The sequence below is a fragment of the Epinephelus moara genome, chromosome 20 (genome assembly GCF_006386435.1).
Source record: "Epinephelus moara isolate mb chromosome 20, YSFRI_EMoa_1.0, whole genome shotgun sequence".
In the NCBI taxonomy this organism is placed as follows: Eukaryota; Metazoa; Chordata; class Actinopteri; order Perciformes; family Serranidae; genus Epinephelus; species Epinephelus moara.
The window spans coordinates 27,102,844-27,126,890 of record NC_065525.1 but is presented as its reverse complement, the minus strand read 5'-3'; the positions used below and the strand labels follow the sequence as shown (position 1 = coordinate 27,126,890).

Genomic DNA, 24,047 nt, shown 5'->3' with positions numbered 1-24,047 from the left:
TAATGAATTACATGTTGGAGAAAATATTCCCCTCCCCTTCTTTTTATATTTACCATACTTATTGAAATATTGTAAGTATGATGAACTTGATTACAACAGTTGCTTCAAATAAACCCATTGCAATTTTTATTACCACTGACTCCAGTGGTAATCAGAGTTTTTGTTGGGCTCCTGATCGGCAACCTCCTCCTTTAAGTACAAAATAATCCACAAAAAGACAATGTTATGTTGAAATATTTCTAATTATTGTACAGTAGTCTGCAGGGGATCAGCACCATGGACAGCAGTCCACAAACGCCACAGCTACACCAAACTTTTTCCTGAACAGCCAGATGTAATACAGATTGTGGGCGACATAAAGCAACCACATAAAGTCAAGCAGTACATATTATGGGCTTTCAGATAAAAAGAAACACATATATATTGTATATGTAGAAATCTGGGTGGTTTGTGAGATATCAGCTATGTTTGATCTCTTCAAACCAGCTGAATACAGAGCACAGCAAAATGTGTGTGAATGCCAACATTCATAAATTCAACTAATCTGAAAGCAAATTACAGCCTTACAGACGTTTACAACTTACAACTAACTCCTGAAAACAATATGACTATGAAGAACAATACATGACATTACTTATTACCTGTACAAAAGCCTTTTGAAGTTGTGTCCCTTTCTCTGGATGTAGTAATGCAGGAGAAGACCCAGGCTGCATTTAGCCTTCCAGATCAACTAAACTATGCCACCTGATACCTGGATGAAATAAATAAAAACGCATATATCCCTGATGCAAATGTGTGTATTTATTGCAAATAATCCATCTGCAATCTTGACATTAGTGGTTAATTTGCACCACTACTTAAATGTAAAACATGGAATAAAAAAAAAAAATCAAATTCACAAATCACAATAAGTAATAGTAATGAACAGCCTACAACATTGGCAAGTTAGCACATAATTTTATAAAATTTCTGTGATAAAATAATAAATATTGTTAACTTACAGAAAAAGTCCTTTGGCCATCACCTTACAGCCAACATCAGTCACTTTCTCATCAACCGTAACATGTGGACACAGGTTTACAGAGACAATCCAGTAGGGAACATCTCACTAAACAATGTACTCAGTATACTCATCTATGTAGCACTACAAATACTTGTGGGCACAAAGTCAAGATACTATGTAGTGTAAATACACTACATGTTGTAGTTTAAACACGTTCAATCTGTAGTTTCCAACAAAAAATAAAACAGCTTTATGTAATTTGAATGCATGAATACTTAATAATTTCATACATAAAGCCTACTGATTCCCATGTGGAATTACCTTGTGCATAGTTTACTGTATGTCTTCAATAGTTGTCATTTTCCAATATGTTATAATATTCATGCAGTTAAAACAGATTAAGAAGCCATTTATTATAAAGGATCATGACAGATTCTGACAATGTTATTACAGGAATTTATTCAGATTTCTGTGTTTGATCAACACTGATTCATTTCCAAGGTTCATGTGTTCATTGTGTGATTAGAAATTAAAGCTGGCATAGACATGATGACTTAACTTGGCGAGAGTAGGGCGAGTTTATTGGTGAAGCAGCTGTCTAAGCAGTGGCTTTATCCTCCACTGCTCGCATCTTGTTCTGAGCAGTCATCTGCAGCACGTCCTCTATGTCCTTGATCAGATCCTCAAAGAAAACAAAATATAAAATAAGTTAAATTGCTACACATTTTTATTCCCCATGAGAACAGTCTTTTATTTGGAAATTTTCTAATGGTACTATAATATATTTTTAAGAGTTATTTGGTCACATTTTCTATAGCAAAATCATTCCAGCTGACCAGAGCTCAACTCAAGATGCAAGTTTCATCATGATCCAGATGAGGAGGGATCGTTAAAGTCATTAACATGGTACCTTAAAATTGGTTTCTCCTTGCATTTTAGAGGGCGATATTTCCTGATGGATGACTGACAGATTCCGAGCAAAGGTCACCAGAGCTCCCTGGAGATCCTCTGAGACCGTTCTGTTAACGACACCCCAAACAAACGAGTTTACTAATGTTCCCCATGTTGCCAGCTTAGAAACAATCACCTTGTTCATCTGATGGTGGTGGTTAAATGAAACTTTCAGCAGACAACATCCTCAGTCTTTGGGGGGATGAGCACAGCTTGATTTAACTGTTACAGCACTGTGTAAGCTAAAGGATTTGAGTGATAAATATGTTAAATAACCCTCTGCTTAACAACTTCTAGAGTTTGCAACAACACTTACAAAGCCAGAGGTGGCATCTTAATCCTCTAAAGAATTGTCTTTACTCTCAGTTTGGAGAAATATTTCATCCAACTAATCCTCTACGTTTTTTTTTCTTGTGCTTGTCTGTGAGCAGCGAGATGTAAAGCAAACCTAAATGTGCTTAGAATTATTTCCCCTGGTGATGAACCCTAAATGTCATTAACACTGTATATACTGTATATAAATTTTACGCAATAAAACATACTTACATCATTCCAATATTGCATCGCTCACTGCTGTCGTAAACAGCAAAGACAGTTCCTTGTTTCCTCTGAAAGTTAAGAGCCAAAAAACACACAGTCAAAAGAAGAGCTCTGTCATCACTTACTGTAGATTAAAAGAGTCCTCCACTAATTCAGCATTGCACTCTGATAACATTGTCGGATTTTTGATGTACAGTTACGATCAAGATGTAGCAGAGCAGAGATATCATCTATTTTACATTCTTCTTTTTTGTCAATACATGGCGCCTACATTACCCACAATGCAACCTGACTACCAACAGTTCAACACAGTCTCACAGAAAAACGTGAGGTGGACACAACCACTTTAAAATGCATAACGTGGCGGTGGGCGTGAAATGTGTTAAAATTATGAGCCGTCAACACCAGTGAGTCTGTAATGAACGCTCGCAGTTTGGTTGGGTTTACATAAAGAAGAACACTTGGTTAGGTTTAGAAAACAAAAAATACTTGGTTGAATTAAGAAAAACATAACTACAGTTAAGATAACTACGTAGAGGACGCACTTACATATTTTGCGTAGTTAAGTACATATGTAAAGTCCTCCATGTTGTTACGTAAAGTCACATAACTACGTTGACTTTTGGTTTCACACGGGACACAAACAGTGGTCTCCTGGTTGGCAGTCCATGTGTGTTTGACCCCTCCCACCCACCCTATGCGGCCTTTTCGGTCTTTATACTAAATTTGTGTGTCCACCACAACAAAAGATCCTCATCGTCTTTGCACTGGCATTGTTTTTGTGTCATTATAAATAATCTAATTTCATGCCCATGACCAAGTAATGAGATGTTAAAAATCTGTGTCAATTTCACGTATTTCTGTGAAACCGGGCTGGACAGTTTGGTCAAATATTTGGGTGTGTTATGCTGGTAGCAGCGAATGAAGCCTCAACCTGCTAGCCTCAAGTAGAGCAGGATAAAGAATTCTGGTGAGCTCACTTCTTTGGGAGTCAAAACCCCCAGATTTTTTTTGTTTCATTTTCAAACTTGTAGTCTATAGACTCAACCGCCACTGACTCAAGTGACATCACTCGTGGCAACTTATTAGCATTCATGCAGCTTTTACCATATGCAGTACTACTCCCTAAGACCTGTAATCACACTTTGATGGGTAAAGTCGAGCTCCACTTCCAATCAATTACAGATTAAGCTGCAAAAATTATTAAGACATAAGGATGATACGAAGCCAAACTGAATTTTGAGGTTTTACCTTCATGTTAAATCCTATACCATGAGCCTTGCACACCATAAAGAACACATTATGGTATAACATGGAAAGGTTAGAGTGAAACAAGTGGCTCCCAATAACTGCATAACGCTTCACCACAGGATGCTAAAAAAAAGAAGAAGATAGAGACATAGCATGTTAGTGTCTGGTTGTTGTCATTAGTTTTTCTGTGAATCTAAGACAAAATCATTTTATGTTCATATTCTAAGTTTAAGTATAATACATGGTGGTGTGTGTAGAATGGGTAGAGTAGAGATGGCTGAACCCCATACACATGTCCTTAGGGTCACTGTTGAGTTTGGGGAGTGTGTGTGATTAGTAAACATGATGAGTGTGGGGCACATGTGGTAAACTGTTGGGCCTTTCTTAATTAACTGCGGGGAGGAACAATTAAGGTTTAGAAGACATGCCAAATACAAGATGAGCTTAATTGTACGATGCCAATCAAAGAAACCACAGTTTTGGGAGTGCAAGTGTTTTCATTCAATTTGGGACAAAAGCAATATACCGGATACACAAAAGGACTACTCAACGCACAATACATATCACCATAATAGAGGGGGTTCTGAGCATTTGAGTGTCATAAGTAACACTAGAGAGGTTGATTACTTAAAAGTGGCAGGGCTCAAGAGGATAAAAATGTTCCTGGTTCTTATGCACCTTTGGGAGACAAAAAGAGCAGGCCTAAGCCCCTGTGGGCTCAGGAGATGGCCCATAACTCGCTGTGATGGGTGTGTGTTTGCGGTTGTCAAACACAGGACCCTCACACAACAATAAAAGTGTCCAACAGGGATTTAATTGTGTTTGTAATATGCAGCCCCCTAATGATGGCCACTGCTAAAGCCATTAACCACTGCGGTGGCTCAACTGCTGCACTGAAGCACCAGGCCACCGACTAAATGAATGTTTGATAAAATAATACAAGTCGCAGATTAACAAGCGTAAACTCAGGCATACTGCTAATAAAAGAACTCCATTGTTTAAGGCCTGGCACCAGGTTGATGAGGTGTTCAAGCATGCATACACATGCATAATGAAAATGGTATGAATTATTAATGTGCTGATTATTTAGGCTCATCTATCAAAATGATAATGAATTCAGCACCTAAACACCAATTGAGCTCAGTGCGTAATTACAGTATTTAGTTGTATTTAACAAAAATGAAGAGCAAAACATTGATCTATCTTTATGATTACAGTGGCGGTGTAATAATACCCTCTAAAGTCTCGGCTTGCTTTAGAACTGGCGGCTTCTTTCTTGTTAAGGACAAAAATTTGGGACACTGCAAAAGCATGCGACTTTAAATATAGCACTTAAAATCGACCCTCTCACGTTTAAGAAAAATGTAACATTATCAAAACTGTCCTTATAAGCAAATATAAAATGGTACTTTGGCTACAATCTGGTGTTCACAGCATTTCTCTCTGACTGGCACTGGCACTTCTAAACAGCCGGTGCTGCAATTCAGCGTTCCTCCAGTCATCATCAGAAGCATCTGGGTCATGGCCAGCTGGTCACTGTATGTGAGGTCCAGATCAATAGCCCACACCTGCAAACATGACATCATGAACTCTGTGTCACAGCAGAGCAAAACAGACACTGTAAACTTAAATTCCAAATTAATCACAAAAAAATGGAACATCAAAGTATTTCACACAGCAATCCTCATAAAGAGTGGGGTCAGTACCTTTTAATCCTTACAATGTTATCCATGTTGAGAGGCAGCAGAAAGGAAAACACGGTTAATGGTGTGTGCTCGACAGATTTAGGTAATTCAGTTGTGGAATGACATGTGCACAAAGTAGATCCTTCCCAGCGTATTTGGATTCAGTGTGCCTTGGGCTAGTTTGTTTGGCGCAGTTCTGATGAGAAGCTAAGTTCAGATATGTATAGTAAATGGCATCATTATAAGTATATTAAGGGGTCAGGTATGGTCGTAGCCTTCTGCTTAAACAGGGCTAATTTTCCCAATAATAACCTAATAGCTATGCCCTCTCTTCAAAAGTGGCAAATAAATCACCAGTGAAGGAGTTGTTAATAACTAAGTGGCAGTCGGCTGCCTCCTTTTGCTGTTCCTATTTGTCAAAGTAAACGCTCCTGCCACTGAATGCAAATCGCTGCCTGTCTCAACCCCGCAGTCGCTGTAACCTGAGCACTTTATCTCCACTAACACATGAACATCTGACCATATACAGTACTTATAGGCCACATTTATTTATTTGTAATAAATTCAAATATATTGTGAAACATAGGTCACAGTCAAGGGCTGCAACTAACTTTTATTTCTATTATCGAATAATCTGACAAGTAGTTTCTTGAATAATCTTTTTTTTTTCTCAATGAAAAGTCAGTAAAATAGTGAAAAATGCTTATCAAATTTTTCAAGGTGATGTCTTCAGATGTCTTATTTTGTTCAAAAACTCAAAGATATTCAGTTTACAACGACACAAGAAAAGGAAAATCAGCAAATCTTCACATTTGAGAGGCTGGAATCAGAGATGGTTTGCATTTTTGTTTGAAAAATAAAATGATTAATCAGTCATCATAATTGTTGCTGATTTGATTTTTTGTCAGTAGAATAATTAATAAATAACAGATTGTCAAATTCAAAGTATAATAATGTACAGACTTGAAAAGGGCTGTGCAATACAAAAAAATATTTCACAACACTTTCAATGAAACACTTGAAGAAATACCCCAAATAATAAATAATAAATTAAAATACAATAGTGACTAAATGTTTATGATAGAATTATTTCAGACAACACGACCTACTGTTGGTAACCTGGAACAGTTTTCCAATTGGGTCTGTCATGATAATTACATTATCGACTTATGAAGGTCAGCAAAAATTCATCGTGTCCATATATTGTAAAATTTTGACCTTGTGTTTACATGCGTTTGTGTACATGAGAGTGTCACTAACATTTTAGCATGACGCCAGAATGATGCCAGTAGGATTTTTACGACCATTACAAGATTTGGGTGGAGTGCCTAAGATGAATGAACAGCGAAAAACCCCCCAGCTTAGACACGTTTTGCTGTCATTTTTGGTCAAATTAAAAGTTCAGTGCACTTTGAAAAGCTGTACTTACATTATTATGCTGTTAAATTATTATTTTATCAAAGGCATAAAATGGTTTTAAAATGACAATAATATAATTTATCATAATTATTTCTGGGGCAATTTCATCCAAATAAAGGTTGCATATGATTTGTAATTGCATGAGTAAGTATTCTAAATTCAACATTTTGACTAAGCTTTGAAATTGAATGAAGGCTGCATGTAAATGAGAATGACGTTAAAATACAGCAGATGCATGAAGTGTTATAAACAGCACAATCAAAACAACTGCAAGCTGTGTACATTCACGTTTAGCATACGTTCAGCAGTATGTCCTTCACTCTGCCACCTTTATCATCAGAGGTACAGCAGCTAACACTGGATAGATGCTCCTCTCTATGCATCAGGTTGATACCTGAGCCCGAGTGATGGACACACTCCACCGTGCCATTCACTCGACTCACTAAAAATCATACTCCAATGTCTCATTGTCGCTCTTAACAAAGCCGTGGGAAATGCAAGCCTGGATTGTACCTGTTTTCTATTGCCTTGCATTTTCATTAAAAACCCTGATGCTGCAGCTGGGGCCCCACCGCTCCACAATGTGAGGAAAGACTGCAAGGGCAAACATATGTGACCCACTTCTTCCCATCAAATAAAGTAGGCAGCTTTTAGCAACAGGTTTGAATCTAAATTGATGTTTAAATCCAGACAGGTTTGCCCATGTGACTCTCTTCTGTCTGAGCTCTGTGTGTGTGGGGAGATGGTTAAGAATCTGTCTTTAATGCTCCTGCCTCCATTGAAGCACAGGCTGTTTATAGTCTGTTCTTAATTATGCTGTCAGTGAATCCCATTCAATTTTGGGTCAACATTCAAACTGAAAATTAATTTTGAGGCTGTCATTATATTATTCTGAACAGTCAAAGAAAGGACGGCTTCAGTCGCTATGATACATTTCAGAAATTGCATTTTCTGATTTTAATGGTGACCGAAATGACAATATAGTGACTAGATTAATTCCTGAAATGTAAGAAATACTGTCAGATATTTTTTTTCCCTTAAAGTGAATACAATACAGTGAAATCCACAGTCCATGTTAAGACCACTGACAAATATATTTCTGCATTTTGAGACTTAAAGGAGCCAAGACTATTAATACACTGAAATAGAAGTTCACTTAAATGCAGAATATTTAAAGTTTTAGGATACAAACTGCATTCTCTGAATACTGCATTGCTCACACTGTGTTAACATCTCATCCATAGGAGACCACCCTCTAGTGGCAAGCATGTCCTTAACTAGTGTCTACTCTGAATCCATTTGTTATACTGAGTATACATTATGAATGCAAACATACATAAAGCTTCAACAGCGAAGAGAAACACAAAAAACAGAAGAGATGTACTGAAATGCTCTGAATAAGAGGAAGATGTATTGCTACCTGATGGATATTTAATGAAAGAAAAAAAAAGCTGAACACACTCAGTGTCCTTTTTCATGTCCTTTCGTAAAACTGTAAAGCAGCTCGGGTGCTTTCTCCACTGTTTTGCAGGTTTAGTATTTTATAGACCATGTTATAAACAAAGCATTTCATTTTACAGCTCTGGATCAATAAGCAGTCAATGCAGCCACATGTTAGGAGCAGAGGTTAAACCATCATAAACCAGCCCATTTCCAATATCATAAATCAAGAAGGTTTCAACAAAACTTAATCCTGACAAATGAGATAAGGCTTCGACGGTGCCTCGCTATAATAACAGGACAGATTTCGGCAGACCACTGCAGGTAAGCAGCTGGGGGTTAAACACTGACAGGGCATCCCCGTGAAGCTGCCAAATCACTTTAGAATGACCTATTGTCTGAAAGATAGGTGCCTCTGAATTTCTCGGCACTGTGAGGTTAAAGGGCAAGCCTTAAATGGTGGAATCAGTGTATCGACACGACAAGACCTGACAGTTTATTAGATGGCCTTGTGACACATTTGGTCTCTGTGCCCACTGTTTGCCTTGCCTGTTTTCCAAATCCCAGGGGAGCAGTAGGGAGACACCTATCTGCTCATATGGATCCCTGATCCAGCCTAAAAATTGATCTGCTTCACCAGTATCGTGAAATGAGAGCTTTGACACCACCCACAACCATATTTATCGTGCTAGCATGAGCTAAGGCCGTTTCTTGCCCCACCTATGTCTCACCTTTTGCTCCATGGTGTTGCGGTTCAGAAAGGTTGCCAGGTCCACGGAGACATAACCTACAATAAGGCGCTGTAGACAGGCCTGGCCCACATGCGTGCAAATGGATTGCAAGGTCTCTGGGTGTACAGAGGTCTGAGGTACAGTGGAGCCTATAGCTTCCAGTTGACAGGAGCCGTGAAGCTGGTCTCCACAGGACAGCATGGTCACCTCACCCCCGGGCTCCAGCAGCAGATCCACTGTCAGACAGGTGACACTGTCTGAAGGGGGGTAGGCCTCCACCACACCGCCTGGACACACAATAAAAGCGGATGAATGGCTACAGTACACAGACAACAAAAAGTTATCGATGTTAGGGCACCTGAAACTCTCCCAGCAGCTGTTTAACAACCAACAAGAGTTAACAAAAAAAATTATTAAACTTGTCAGGTCACATCGGCAACATCTGGGATCTAGGAAGGACATAGGAAATGACTGCCTGTTCCAAACGGTTGTATTTGCAGGTGAATAGCATTCAGTGTCTGACAATAGGTATCTGACCTTGCCTGAGGAAGGTCTTCAGGAAGCAGGCCCAGTTGGGATAGCAGGAGGTTTTAGCAGGCCGGGCGTAACGGGCAAGCCACTCTGGGATTTCATCTAAATATCTAAGCAGTATGGACCTCTGCGGAAAGAAAGTGAAGATGCATACATTAGGGATCAACTGAAAATGAGCTGCTGACAGATCTGACATTATGCATGTTTGTTAATTCAAATACACGCCAATAACAAGCTCAGGCTACTTTATTTTGTCCCATTATCAAAGCTTTCTAGGTGTCGACTACATTATTGGAAATGCCCTTGTGTTATCCGGATGACTCCAGTGACTGCTTGTTATCCTTGAGACCTTTGGTGGCTGCTTCAATTTCTGTGCGAGTGTCTGATGGATACTGCGGGAGGGTCTATCTGTGAGTGACAGCCTATTATCAGAAGGCCTCAGGAGTCTAATGGCTTTAACTCACAGCCACAGAGACAGCACCTGCCCTCAATAACAACTCTTTCCACTGGGCAGCTGATGAATGCCTAAGCTAACCCCATCTATTTGGGGATCAATCAGGGCTTGACTGGGATCAATATCACTCTTGTTTCTGTAACTAGGAAATGCCATAATGGTTTCACCACTTAATTACGCTGTTAATTTCTAACTTTTGTTTTAGGTGTCTCTTTAACAGTTTGGCAAGTCAAGTACACTGTTTCCTCTGAAAAATGTTGAAAAATAAAGTCAACAATGACTCCACTAAACCTTTAACTGTCATTTTATACCATATATATTGTGTATTAAAGTGACAATTGAATGCTTATGTGGACTGTATGAAGAGTCCAAGTGCTGATTTTAAATACAGGGTTCTGTATGTAATAACGTCTGTGTATGACCATTAGAAAGGAATTTAATTTGGTCATACACAATAACATTTTTGAAACCTGTGCGAGAGACGGCTAAATTCTGAATGGAAATAATGTCTTTGTTCTTTTATCGTTCTATCTAGAGCGTTACTTTGTTTTGAGTATATGCTGTCTGGCTTCACTGGAGACAGGACTGGAGATTATGCTGTTGATATTCCAGTCATGTAGCAGCCATCATCATATTCAAGTACTGTAAGAGGCGAGGTCAAATGCTACACAGTGATTCCCCCTATACAAACCATAAAGCACACAATGGTGCGGCAAAAAGTGTAAGGGAACGGTTGTCATTTTCAACGGAAGAGCAAGCTCACCCCAGGACTTTGCCTATGCAGTTCACAGAAACAGCAGGACAGGGAGAAAAGAAAGAGAGGTATTTTGCAATAAATTATTTGGACTTAAACTGCGTACAGTACCCTGTGATAGGATTCAGGCTTTGCTTGGTGTCCACATAAAGCCGAGCAATCTGGTCATAAATAAAACAGATGTTGCCCTGCCTCTTTGATTGCCATTCCATCTCTCCATTACGTAGTGAAACAACTGAGAAGTCACAGCAAGTCTCCGTAATATTTGGATATAATCAGACTAGTCATACATTTAATATGAATATTTATTTTCTGAATCACTGTCCCACCAACGCTTCAACCTCAATCTATAACAGCCCATGACTAATTTCATGCATCACACTGATATGAATCAAACATTAAGTCGCTCTCCTGTTATTACATTCTCCTCATCCCTGGTTGAATTTTAACATCTTCGCACAAGGACAGCAACCTTTCCTCTCTTAAAGACTGCATAAAAAGCACTTTCACCTTCAGTGAAATGAAAGCAAACATAAAGCATAAACACTTATACAACATGGAAAATATTCACCATCTTGTTAAGGTAAATTCAGGTGAGTTATGTTAACGCGGAACATTATATATTTAAACTCCTCCATGCAAACACAGACTGCACAATATTTAGACAGAAAACATCTGCACAAAACGTCCCCGCACCTCTTCAGTGGTAGTGATTATCAAATGACCCATTTCGTTGACAAACTTAACCTAAATAAGGTGTTGCTCAAGATCTGTTTGTACACAGCGTGACAAAAAGAAATACTCCATCTGTTGACGCTATTAGGTGTAATTTTTACCCTCTTGTGCCTAATGATCCATATGCAAGCTGTGTGAGCGCTTAAGTGTGTGTGTGGCCCCCTTCAGGCGTTGTATGGGTGCAGATCTACATGTCTTTAACCTCTCTCTGTGTAAATGCTAAAAGAGGCCCGGGGGCTTTCTGCAGGCTGAAACATTGTGCTGGAGGCTGTGGGCCTCACATTATTCAGAGAAGCGCGCTCATCTCCTAGACCTCTTTGGAAGCACCTCTAGTGTGGCTGCGATCCCTCCTCCTTCTTGTTGTTGTACCCTTTTAGGCTCTCTTTTACATCGCCAGAAGGGATCTGATTGTTGGTATTATTCTAAAAGACCACATGGTATTCTTGTGAGTCAGGCTTCTTCATGCTGAGCCCTTCAGAACAAGCAATAATTACAAAAATATGCACGCAGTCTGTGTAGACGGAGGCCAAGTTTACTCTCTAATCCTCTCTCTACTTTTACAGTGATTATAAAGGGAATGAGACACTCCACTGAATTGTAAAACATACTTGTATAATACACACTTCAATCAACACTTATTTGTTATTTTTTTTGGTAAACAATGATCTTAGTGTTATTCTTGGTAATTCTGAATAAATATTTAAAATGCTTCGTTTGATAATTTGTGTTTCATTAATAATTAATTAAATTGCGACTATTTTCGTAAACATAGCTTTAAACATCTATTGCTTAAATGCTTGCAAATATTCAGTATGTATCCTGTTCACCAGCTGTCACCGCTGTTGCAATTAGGTCTACTTCTTTTCACCAAAGTGCTACGATAATGAGCGTTATATCTCAAAATGTACTGCCATGTTTAAACATCCATCTACAGTTTCTGCTGTGAGGAGAGGATTGCACTGATATAAAATATTCATATGTTTCTATCTAATCAACAACATTGTTCTGTAATCTTTCAGCATATAGAGCCAAATTGCTATCTTCAATATACACGAGTACAACAGCAGAAGGACGATGTAGTACTTTTAAGGGGCTAATACATTTTAGGGGAAAACAATGTCATAAGAAAAAAAGCATGCAATGAGGAGCACAGGATGTGGGCTTTGCTTTGATTAAAAGAGCAAGGTGTAGAATAAAGGCCAGTTAAAGTGTTGTGTCCATATGGCCCAGAAGCCCCGAGGCTGTCGGCCTACACTGGGGGCCTCGGCACTCTTCCCTCTCCATGGGACCCCAGCTGGTGAAACAAACCCCATTTACTTTCCTGTGCTGCCTCAGCCACCATTATGGACCTTGGCTGTGGCTCAGCCACTCTCTGCCATAATTAACAGCACCAATGCCACAACAATTACAGCCCCGCACTGCACATACACTATGAATCAAAGAACGAGCTAATAGGAACAAAACAGAGTGAGCCATAAGAAGCTTGAGATGACTGCTGTTCTTTCAAATGGAATAAAAAGTAAAATCGTTGTGCTCCAAGCCCACAATCATTAGCCTGTAATTAGTTTACACAAAGCTCCCAGTTAAATGGCAAAATACGGTAATTAACACATGACAGAAAATCAAAGGCTACTTTGTAAGCATATGAGAAATAAGAGCCAGGGGCTCAGAAGCTGTGTACAGATTGCATCTGTACTAAATGAATGGTTTACCAATGATTAAGTGCATTTCATTTGTTTTGAATAGGTCTGAGATTAAACCTGAATTTATTTTTTGATGAGAAAGCAAATGTTTAAATTTAATAGAACAACTACAGTGTCACACCTTTAACATAACATATGGTATCAGTACTAAAATGGTATAATTACAAATGGCTCAGACCAATCCAGTGAGTGTTATGGACAGACAGAGACAGAAAGCTCAATGTTGTAATGCTGGAGCAGCAGATCAAAGCATCAACATCAGCTGCAAACAAGGATTACAGTGTTTAGTGTCATTTGTACTCTGATATACTTTCAAGGCATTTGTAATATTAATATCAGCTGTGAATCTGTGTGACATTAATCTGCACAATAGTTTTAAAAAATATAACCAAAAAAGAAATGCTCTTTTGACCAGAGTGTCTGCACTGTGATTTAATTGTCACTGTCAGTTGAGTTTTGGACAGGCTTTTGTTCTCCCCAACGCACCGACACTAGTTGATGTGTGTTTCCTCAGAGAATGGATAATGGCTGTGTGTATAAACAGATATTTTTATCTATTGATTTAATGTTCTGTGGCTCTGTGGGCGATGCTCAAAATACTGTACTACAGGGACCAGCATTGTGACTGTTACCCCACTCTTAGCTAAATGATGGCATCTCTCTGACCCCACTGTGACCTTTTCTTCACTCAATGACAGAAGTGAATCTAACCCCTTTTTTTTTAAAGCTGTCTCGTCTCAACAATGAGCACAATCTCCATTTTAATATCTAGCTGTTACTGTAATGTTATCTGTTAAGTATCTAGTTGTTACCATGTTAACTTTAAATGGCCGATCCCTCATTGGTATGTGTGTAATAATAATAGCAATAAACTTTATTTGTATTGCACTTTTGTAAAACCAGTGCTTTGGAGGGAGCCATAAAAGCAAGACATAATAGTAAAAAACATCAATTTAGGGAGAAGTAATAAGGGAAATAAATAAAAATAATAAAAAAGCAAACCAAAATTCAAGCAAATTCAATAAAGCACTGCATAAAAGTAAGTGTATAAAATGTCCTTTAAGAAGTGGTTCTATAGTTTATGGCAGGGAGGGAGTGACGTAATCCTCTGAATTACCTGAATCCACTCTGTGTTCCATAGCTCAGGACCGTAACGATGGCATTCCTGTAGGGCCCAGTTATAGCAGCTAAGATGGCATACATCACAGTATGCTGTGCCACGGCCACCGTGCTCAGAGTCCATCTTAAAGAGCCAGCGCTGCACATCAGTGTTTCGGGTCATGAGCTCAGCCAGTGTTTCATGGAGCTAAACCAAAGGAGAGACGTGTGAATTACAAAATAAATAATATCATTAGTTACAAATAAAAGTAAAAATGTATTCTGTGTACAGGCAGTGATAAAATCCCTCCTGCTGTAATGGTGTATGCATTTGTGTTTTTAATCTCTGACCTGGTTTAGCGAGTAGATGTCTCCTTGACCAGGCGGCACATCAACCTCTGCCCCGGCGAAGATCCTCCTCCCTCCCGACTTGGTGCTGTAGAGCTGTGCAATAGCCGGTTCTGGAGCCAGGATTGGCACTCCGAGCTCGTCAGCCACTGCCAGGTCATCCACATGCGCCACTCCACCCACAATATAGGCCTGCTTCCCCTGGATCAGGTTCCTGATGCGCTTCAGGGTGCGTGGACTGTACTTTAGCAGCGTGGACAGGCACATGTTACGGGTCTGGAAGAGGGGGAAAAAAAAAAGATTTCTGCTGGAGCTAAGAGTTCTAAGTGTGTCTTCCAAGGGTTGTTTCTTGACCTGATTTATCACTGTGTACACACAACAGATCTATTATTGTAATAGCCAGCAGGGTTTTAACCTCTCCTGTATTCCAGCAGGTTGAATTGATAAAAGCTGCCTGTGGGAGTCCTCCCCTATCCTTCACATCTTTAATGTGTGCTAGCAATGAGCTCCTTGGGAATATAACTAATTACTTCACATCTGTATTTATTTGATCCACATGGAATTATCCCTTCTGTCACTGGCAGAATGCGCTGCCAGCCATGGGTAGCAGTGATTCATCTCAGCAACACGTCTGGCACAGTTTAACAACAAAACAGCGGGAAAATCAATAGAAAGAAATGAAGAAGACCATGTCATGTTGCACATTCAATCTAGCGCAAAAGGATGTAAAAAGATGGATAGAATGGCTGGATGTAAAAAGACAATATAAGAACACCTTCATTTTATTGTGTTGAGGTAATCAAGTCAAGTCAGAATGTCTGAAAATGCAGCAGTTAGGTGGAATAAACCGTTAATAAAACCAACAAAATGGAATTTAATTATTTACTGAACACCAGCTAGAGACCGTTGCATGTATTTTAATTAAGTATAACTTAATATAGCTTTGGTGTGTTTACTTCAAAATAACACTGATGTTTAATTTCAAAAGTACTAAATGGGGATGAAAAATATTAAACAGTGTAACTCTCACAAGACAACTGTATAATAACAATCTCCTGTAGTACCCTCTAGAGGAGAACTCACAAACTACACATGCTTGTAGCATCTCTACACAACAGTCTCTACAGTGAACTCGGAGATCCTGCTGTAACATTAAGCGCACTCAATCAACTAGTTTACATTTGCGCACACAAAATGTGGATGTGATTGACCTTACTGAGAAATAATCTACAGCCTCCGGTGTGACGATGATAAAGCGTCTGACATAGGAGGATGAGGCCTGAGTGGTACCGTCCTCCACTGTGGCTCCATCACACTTGAGGAGGCTGGTGTAATAGTGCAAAATGTCGTCCCCCAGGTGCCTCGGACATACGTAGATCACCTCCACATTTTCATCTTAAAATATACAAAGACAACAAGAAGTTTACAGTGACGTGCACAAAGAAAGGTAACGTGCATGTGGCGGTGAGGCTGTGAAAAGCTCCTACCTCTAATATCACACAGTCTGCCTATTTGGATGTTCTGTAGGACGTCAAATCCCCTCAAGCTCACTCCCTGGCTGTGAGAGTATCCTGTCAGAACAAGGTCACAAAAGTCTGCACAACACTTTCACAGAGAGATTCATATCATCTCTAATTGGCTTCATTAAAAAATGTGTAGCTCCGTACAAGTACCCTCAGATGTGCACGCTGCTAGACTTGGCGGTGGGGTAGTTAAGTCTAATCACACAGTAGCGCAATCTGATGATTAATTTAGCTTAATAACTAGCAGGTGCAGTGTCTGTCATGTGCTGGGAGTCCTGTTGCACCATGTCCAGCCACCGCTGAGCTACATCCAGTGGTACCTCCAGGATTTTACTCTATGTCTGTCTGGATTTCTGCCTGAGAGAGAATCCTCAACTGAATCAAGGTAATTAAATGATTGGATTCATGCTAATTAACAACAATGGGGTTCAACTTTCTAATTATCCTTGCTCACACAGCACTCTCTGTAGCCACCCCAAGTGCAAATAAAGCATTCCATCTGCTAGTAATTAGGCTTAATAATTTTAGACAATCGCTCAATGATTTACAATGCACATGCCTGATTACAGTCTAAATGTGAGTGCCATGGTGAAATTAGAACAAGAACGGATCATAGCTTGCACTCTACGTCTAGTGCAAAAACACGGCAGCTTCTTCCTCTTGTGTGTGTGAGTGTGTGTGTTTTTTGCAAAGCAATAAAATAAGACCTTTGTGCCTCTTGCAAATATTCAACATAATGGCTTTTCATTTGCTTAATCTGCAAATTAAATGGCGATTGAGACTAAATTGTTCAGTTCCCTGGCATGGGGACTGTCATCATCCTGTGAGTGCTTTCCTGCAGAGAGTCATTTGAACGAGACAGAGTGCCTCCACCAGGGCCACAGACTGGGGCAGCAGCAGAGTGGTGAGACAGGGGATGACTGCTGCTAGATCAGATGTGCATGTGTGTGTGCGTGTGTGTGTGTGTGTGTGTGTGTGTGTGTGTGTGTGTGTGTGTGTGTGTGTGTGTGCGTGCGTGTGCGTGTGCGTGTGTGTGCAGCAGGCAGAGAAAGCTACCTAATGAAGGGATGTGGATAATGGTCCTCTTGGAGGACTGGATGTGTTTCCAGTTGGCTGCCAGATGCTGGGGATGGAGAAAAGGAGGGATCAGAGAGGGGACTGCTTGGACGCGTCGCACGCACACACACACACACACACACACACACACACACACACACACACACACACACAAATCATCACTGCATAGCTAAAACACATCAAGCCAATCTCTCTCTGGGCTAACAGAAGCAAACCAAGCATAAAATACCACCTTAATTAAATTAAGCGTTTACTTTAGAAACATCTTCTCACAATTAATTCAGTCAGCAAGGTACATGATGCTACTGCCAGGGGAAGATTAGCAGGCTTAATTAACAGGGTATGAATGTTTAAAGAGTGAGAACATACATTTAGTGCATGTATACACACACACAGTGATGTTAAAACTAAATGAACTCGTAGGCACTAATTAATATTGTGTCAGCGGCGTTCTAAAAGATGTTCAGCCCAGATGACAGCACAGACATGACATCTACGCTGAATGGGGAAAAAAATTACAGAACATTATACATCTAGGAAAACTGTGCTGTCATACCACTCCCTCCAAGAGCTAAATAAATGTAGATTTTTATTTCTTGGGTTGAGGATTGTAAGGTTCTGCTATGGTGGAAAGAAGGTAGAAATAATGTTGGTCTTCACAGCTTAAAAAGGCATATCCCCCCAGAAAATCGAAAATTTGTAAATTTTTAAATCTACAATCTATAATATTATATCTATTTACAGAATGTCATTATATATTTAGCTACTGTTACGTGTATTATAATTAACTGTTGGTAGGACTGGGTACCTTCTGTGTCCTTGATCTCCAGCCCTCATAATCACTGTTTCTCCATTTGTCTTCTTTTGCTATCAGTGTGGCTGCAGTTTTACTTTCTTCATCTGTCTCACTCTTTCTCTCTGCTGTTCATCTAACTCCTCCTGTTTTATGTTGTCTTGCTTCTCTCTGATGTTTTCCTCTGTTCGTTTGTCTCACTGCTCCCCTCTGCTGTTCTGTGTTTCTGTTACTCTCAAAGCAGAAGTACTAAAACAGCACATTTTAAAATTACACACCAAGATTAATGTCCCTGCGTTTTTATTGACATGGCACTGCCACATCTCTGTGTTACTTTTACAATCATTTACTCAGAGTAGTGCATGAAGGATGTTGCTCAAACACAGATTTTGACTGGCTCTCTGTGAAACACTGGCGTTTTTGACTGAATGGAATATAGAACTTAATTGTGACAAGCTGAAATGTAAAAAATATTTTCCTTTTAGCCTAAATAATGTTTTAAAACACTGAACTTGTTGTTTTTTCACAGATTATGCAGATAATTTTGACAATAAATGATAATACATCAAATGGAACCATGTACATCCACATTTAAGATTTGTCTTATTTAACTTAATCTAAAATAATGAATAAAAGTCTGACTCTTATTTTGAAAAAATGGGAAAAAAGAGAAACAAATGCAAGCTCTTAAAAGGTGAAAGAGCAATATTAAATAAGAGGGAGAGAAAGTGAGAAAGCACACATTGGATATAAGCAACATCACCTGGGCTCTGCTGCGGTAATTCTCCAGTTGTCTGAAACGTCGGGCCTGAAGGGCCTTCCTGACACGGCGCATCTGAGTGCGCATCAACCATGAGATAGTGATGGTACCTGCCGCCCACTTGCGCCGGCAGTGGCGCAGGTAGGCTGTCCGGGCTAAGCAGCGCCTCCAGCAGGACTGGATGTGGATGGCAGCTGCCTCAATGCCTCCCTCTCCCTTGTAGCGCTGACCTGGGCGTAAAACCAGATCCGATACCTCCTCCCAGTTTTCAAGCACTGAGAGGAGGCCGATCACTGGAGGAGCCTTTCTCCAAACACTATCCCAACCATGCCCAAACTCCACTAGCTGTTCCCCGCTCACTCTGGCTAGAGGCACGGCAAAGTCCCTCAGCAGCTTTTGAAGGGCCTCCAGAGCATCCTCCACACTGCTCCAGCAAAAACTGAAGCTCTGCTTGAAGTGACAGAAATCTGTCGCCAGTGGGTTTATCCGTCCCTTTACGATGGTAAAGGGATATTTGCTGATGTTTACTGGAACTTGCACAGGTAGATTCTACAGAACACAGAGAGAGAAGTGAGAGGCAACCAACCAAGACTTTGTTTATACAATTAAAGGAATTGAAATGTCTTAGATCACCTTCTCTTTCTTGATTTTATTTAACATCTATTTAAAACGATTACAGTATTCTCACCTGAGGGCTTTTAGGACTAAGACCATTGGTTCCTTGCATCATGCCACTGTGGTCCATGCTCTTGGAGGTTGTGGAGGGAGGCGGTGTCTTGGTGGTCCAGAGGGGTGTTCTTTCACAAATGGATCTGGTTTCTGTTTCCCATTTCAGCTGCTTGTGACACCTGGACTTCGAGCTTATCAGACCTGAAGTCACAAACAGACAAGCTTGACTGTACTCTATCACCAATCAGTCAGTGGCAAACAGTCATTAGTGTCAAATCAAGTGGCAGCTGTTCCTACAACAACAGAGTCACTAAAGGGTTTAAACTAAAAAACAATCAAAACAATGAGAGAAATGGCAAGAGAGCAAAACAGAAGACAAAATGCATAATTGCCTAAAAGCCAAATCAAAATATTGGATTGCCACAATATTTCCAAGTGCAACAGACCTGTCTTAGAAGAATATGAATCCTCTCTGGGGTGAAGAGAGGCAGCCTTGTGCTGGATCGACATGCTAAGCAAATTTGTATCTGGCAATGATGAAAAGGAAAATAAAATCAACTTTAAACACATTGTGCTTGTTCATTAAAGTTTCAGACACAAACAATCAGTGAGCATTTGTCTGCATTATAACAGAGGTAAGATGTTGAAGATGAGGTGGTGCAATGTCTGTTTACCTGTCCCCATGTCTTCTTCAGGCATTGCCAGGCTATGACGGCCCTTTGGTTCAATGGCCGGAAGATTCTTCACAGGGCGAGTGATCATTCTGTGATGTTTTGCCTTAACAGAATATTTTTATAGGATCAGACGTTGTACGTTTGTTTTTCTTGAGATATTGTTTTAAGTATATCAGGTCACCAACCATTAATAAGACTCGCAGCAGCTTCGATTTAAGATAAAAATAACTTTCTAGCAGAACAAGTATAAAGGAAAAGCCTGGGATAGCCTACATGATTACAAACAATGGATTTCCTGTACTCATTAAGAATTTAGGAGAGCCATAAAACTGGCACTGACAAAGTTGTAAACTGTCCTGTAACCAATCTAACCCTACATCAATTAATCACAAAGTAGCCAATTATGGGTTTATTGTAAAACACTATGACTCACAGCAATTCTGTTCTGCTAAACATTTTTAACACACACTACCATATCGTAATAAAATTAAAAGTAGATGATTTAATGGCCTAGTTTACTATGAACAGATTCAAATGTGTCATTACTCATAAAACACAAAGTTTGTGCTGCTGATCCTCCAGACTTGTCACCTAATGTCCTCTCTTTCGTTCTCCTCAGACCACTGAGCTCTCTGACAGACCACAGGTAGTAGCCAGGTGCTGGGAGAATCTCCCCTCAAAGGCACACATCTGTTTCAGATGGGGTTGGGAAAAGGTGGCACCTTTTTGTAAAATTGCTAAAATGCAAAAGCTCATTTCCTGGCATGGGTACGGAGAGGAGAAGAGCTGGCCTGAGTTGCAGGAGGAGGCAGCAGGCAGAGAGCCAGTGTATAGCAGTTGGGGAAGCTACGGCTGTCTTATTGGCATGCTGGACCAGGTACCCACTTCTGTCCTGAGACAGCTGTAAACCAGTAGCCCATAGCACAGCAATCAGGCGCCTGTTTCTTTAGAAGAATGCTGATGTGCTGCAATCTGCTGCTTTCCGCTTTCTGCAGCCAGCGCTTCCATCTCTCCTATATCAGAGTGACAGTCTTGGCCGCTATTTCTCATGTCAGGTATAGATTACCAAAAACATATTGGAAAAGAAAGTGTGTAAAATATATCTAAAACTAATGCCGACCTTTGCAAAGATTAATTTGTTTGTTGTGACAAGTGCTGGCTGTCACCACTGAGCCAAGTGACCTTTATGTCACTGTCTCTCTGAGCATGCGACTTGAAGCATCTATTAATGCAGACCTGTACCATCACTCTTTACTCCAGCATAAAGTGTCTGTTGTGGGAATTAAGGGAGTGAGCATCAGGGGAAGGAACAATGATATCCAATTCATCTTAGTTGTAGCAGAAATTCTTGTAATGCTTTCTAATCAAACCTTTCCTGAGGCATGTGCTGTATGTTACAATTAATATCAACAAAGACTCAAGACACGGGAATCAATTTCTCACAGTGCAAAGCAAATAACTGGAGGACATAACATTATTCTGATTATAGTTTATTATTACAGTTGACTGTAGTCTTTTCCAGCAGTCATACTGAAGTGTGATGAGAAAATCTGCTCCATAACTAAGAAAGCAAAAATGCCATGTGTAGCCGGATCTCTGCAGCAAATAAAAAGTTAAAAATCTCCTGGGTGTTGAGTTTTACAAAGACACAGTTAAATTAACTGTCGCCCACTCCGTGATTGTTCTGTATGCTACTCAATCTGGCAACAAATTGCAGTACATAATTACGGGAGGAAAAAATCAACCATCACCTTGATTCCATAAAGAGTCTGAAAGGCTTTAGGGCTGATTTTAGTCACAAAGACTTTTCATAGTGTTTACTTTCAACCTGCACAATACATCACAATGAGGTACTGATACAAATGTCACTAAGTATACCTTTAACATTATTTCTAGCTATAATTAAATTGAAAATACTTCTTATGATACTGATGGCCAAAAACCACACTTTATTTTACCAGCACCTTAACAAACCCCTCTGTAAAGTATTGTTTCTATGGAAAACATTTATGGAATAATAATATTAATCATCATCATCATCTACAGCTGAAGTTATACTAATCTACATTTATAGTCAGATTACTTACTGCATTATTTGTGCTCCTCGTGTGGACATCAGGGAGTGATATCCCAAATTTCTGGTGCATAATGGCTCTGTTGTTTGGGTGAGCAGGGTTAAACAGCAAACGCATGGTTAACGCTGACTTGTGCTGAAGGAGACAGATAGAGAAAAAGCTTCAAAACTTTAAATTAGAAATATCAAATATTGAAATGTATGTGTAATTCTGCTAAATGTGGTTTCCTTTTGTCTAAGGTGCTGCCCTATCCCATGCTTCTTTTGTTTGACTTGCCTGTTATAATGTGGAATACAATGGAATAGTTGAATTTCTAACTTACCTACCAACAGTATTGTATTATATTACCAAGTTAAAAAATGAGTTTCTTTTCTGAACATAAAAATAATCTACCTTTTCCCCAGGTGAAGCCCCTGGAAGGTCTTCTCTTTGTGGACGCACATCTTGGATACTCTCCAGAGCTGGTTTCCTGTGTAATGTCTCGATTTCAGACTCACAATACCCATCACCATAATTTATGCAAACATATTTCTTAAGTGTTCTAACAATGAGATGGTAAAGGACACTGTCCCCACTGTAGACAGTTATTTAGTAATACCGCATGTAAACTTCTCCTCACTTACCATTTGGGAATCTGCCTCTTTTTTTGTAAGTCTTCAATTGCTGGAAGAACCAGCAGCTCATTGGTCACTGTTTTCAGATAATCCTCTGCATGCCTCTATTCACAATGAAAGACAAAGAAGTTGTCCATTTGTAATTAAGTTACTTTTGTCTGATGTACATGCAATACTACTATTATCAGTGCTTGTTCTGCATGAAGCATCCTTACCCTGATGCTACTCTCTGTCTTGTGAATGGCAGTATCCAGAGCTTGAATGTCCAGTGTTTTTCCCTCCTCATCGATAGTGATGTTCTTGAGACTACATCTGAGTTTTCTCAAATCGTCTTGAACCTGTAATGCAAAGGTCTGTGATGTACATGCAACCTTGACCCTTAGTCCCTTTATGGGATCTCATACACTGCGTGACTTCGTGACAAAATTCTCGATATTAAAGTTTGTATTTCTACCATAAGGAGTGCTATGAAAAGCCTGTGACCAAATACAGAGTGAGGTAAATTAACATTTGAGGCGAGCAACACATGCTTTAGTTTATCTAAATTTCAAAAGATTAAGAATTATTAGGCTTAAAGTTCATGAAACATTTAGTTACTGTCTGCATTGTGGTCATATGTTAACTTAGCCAACTTGTTAACTTGAGCTAACTGCGAAATTAGCTAGCTAGCAATTAGCTAAAGCCTAGCGCTGAGTAGGCTATTATCTAGTAAAGTAACGTTAGGTTAAGGCAGCCATTACCTGAAAGAAAACTTCTCCCAATTTCTCTACATTTTTAAGCGTGTCAGACATTTTTTGTAAAATTATAATAATAGTTATAATTTGACTCAAACATATGTCACGATATCATAATGACGACATGTAATAGCTAACGTTAACTACTGTAAGCAATAAGCTAACCACTCATCAATCAAAGGCCTTCAAACAGTACTTGTCACCATGACAACGAGAAGTTCACCAGTTGTGTTTGTTTCCCCGAGTACGAACTGTCAGACAGTCCATCCAAATCACCGGCTACTCTTTGTTACAATAAACTTATAAACAAACCAACCATGGCCCAACTTGTTTCTTACTGTAGTCGTTAACGTAAACATTTATTAGTAATTTATTGGCGGAGCGTTTGAGTGGGCGCTCTGCCTGAAAGGTATAATTTAGGGAATAATCCTCCACAATTATACAACATTTGAGTACGCGAAGCGCATTTACTGTCAGTGTTGCCG

The 24,047-nt window shown here is 39.6% G+C and overlaps 1 protein-coding gene across 1 annotated transcript; it reads right to left on the bottom strand.

Annotated features, from left to right (window-relative positions):
* Nucleotides 1-282: 282 nt before the first annotated feature.
* iqch (IQ motif containing H) lies at nucleotides 283-23,760 on the bottom strand. Its single transcript, XM_050073781.1, has 21 exons — nucleotides 23,569-23,760; nucleotides 23,044-23,166; nucleotides 22,838-22,932; nucleotides 22,608-22,683; nucleotides 22,227-22,349; nucleotides 20,140-20,242; nucleotides 19,912-19,992; nucleotides 19,485-19,666; nucleotides 18,800-19,345; nucleotides 17,223-17,289; nucleotides 16,131-16,214; nucleotides 15,860-16,038; nucleotides 14,647-14,919; nucleotides 14,315-14,503; nucleotides 9,558-9,678; nucleotides 9,021-9,307; nucleotides 5,155-5,313; nucleotides 3,746-3,868; nucleotides 2,501-2,562; nucleotides 1,914-2,022; nucleotides 283-1,685 (listed from the first exon to the last, which is right to left on the bottom strand). The coding sequence occupies exons 1-21, from the start codon at nucleotides 23,617-23,619 to the stop codon at nucleotides 1,602-1,604; spliced, it is 3,117 nt and encodes a 1,038-aa protein (XP_049929738.1). The 5' UTR covers nucleotides 23,620-23,760; the 3' UTR covers nucleotides 283-1,601.
* Nucleotides 23,761-24,047: the final 287 nt, after the last annotated feature.

Excerpts from the sequence above, each read along its gene's own strand:
- iqch (XM_050073781.1), bottom strand. The coding sequence starts at position 23,619 with ATGTCTGACACGCTTAAAAATGTAGAGAAATTGGGAGAAGTTTTCTTT. Across the intron at positions 19,993-20,139 it reads TGAAGAAGACATGGGGACAG|ATACAAATTTGCTTAGCATG; the intron begins GTAAACAGACAT and ends CATCATTGCCAG. Across the intron at positions 2,023-2,500 it reads CGATGCAATATTGGAATGAT|AACGGTCTCAGAGGATCTCC; the intron begins GTAAGTATGTTT and ends TGTCGTTAACAG.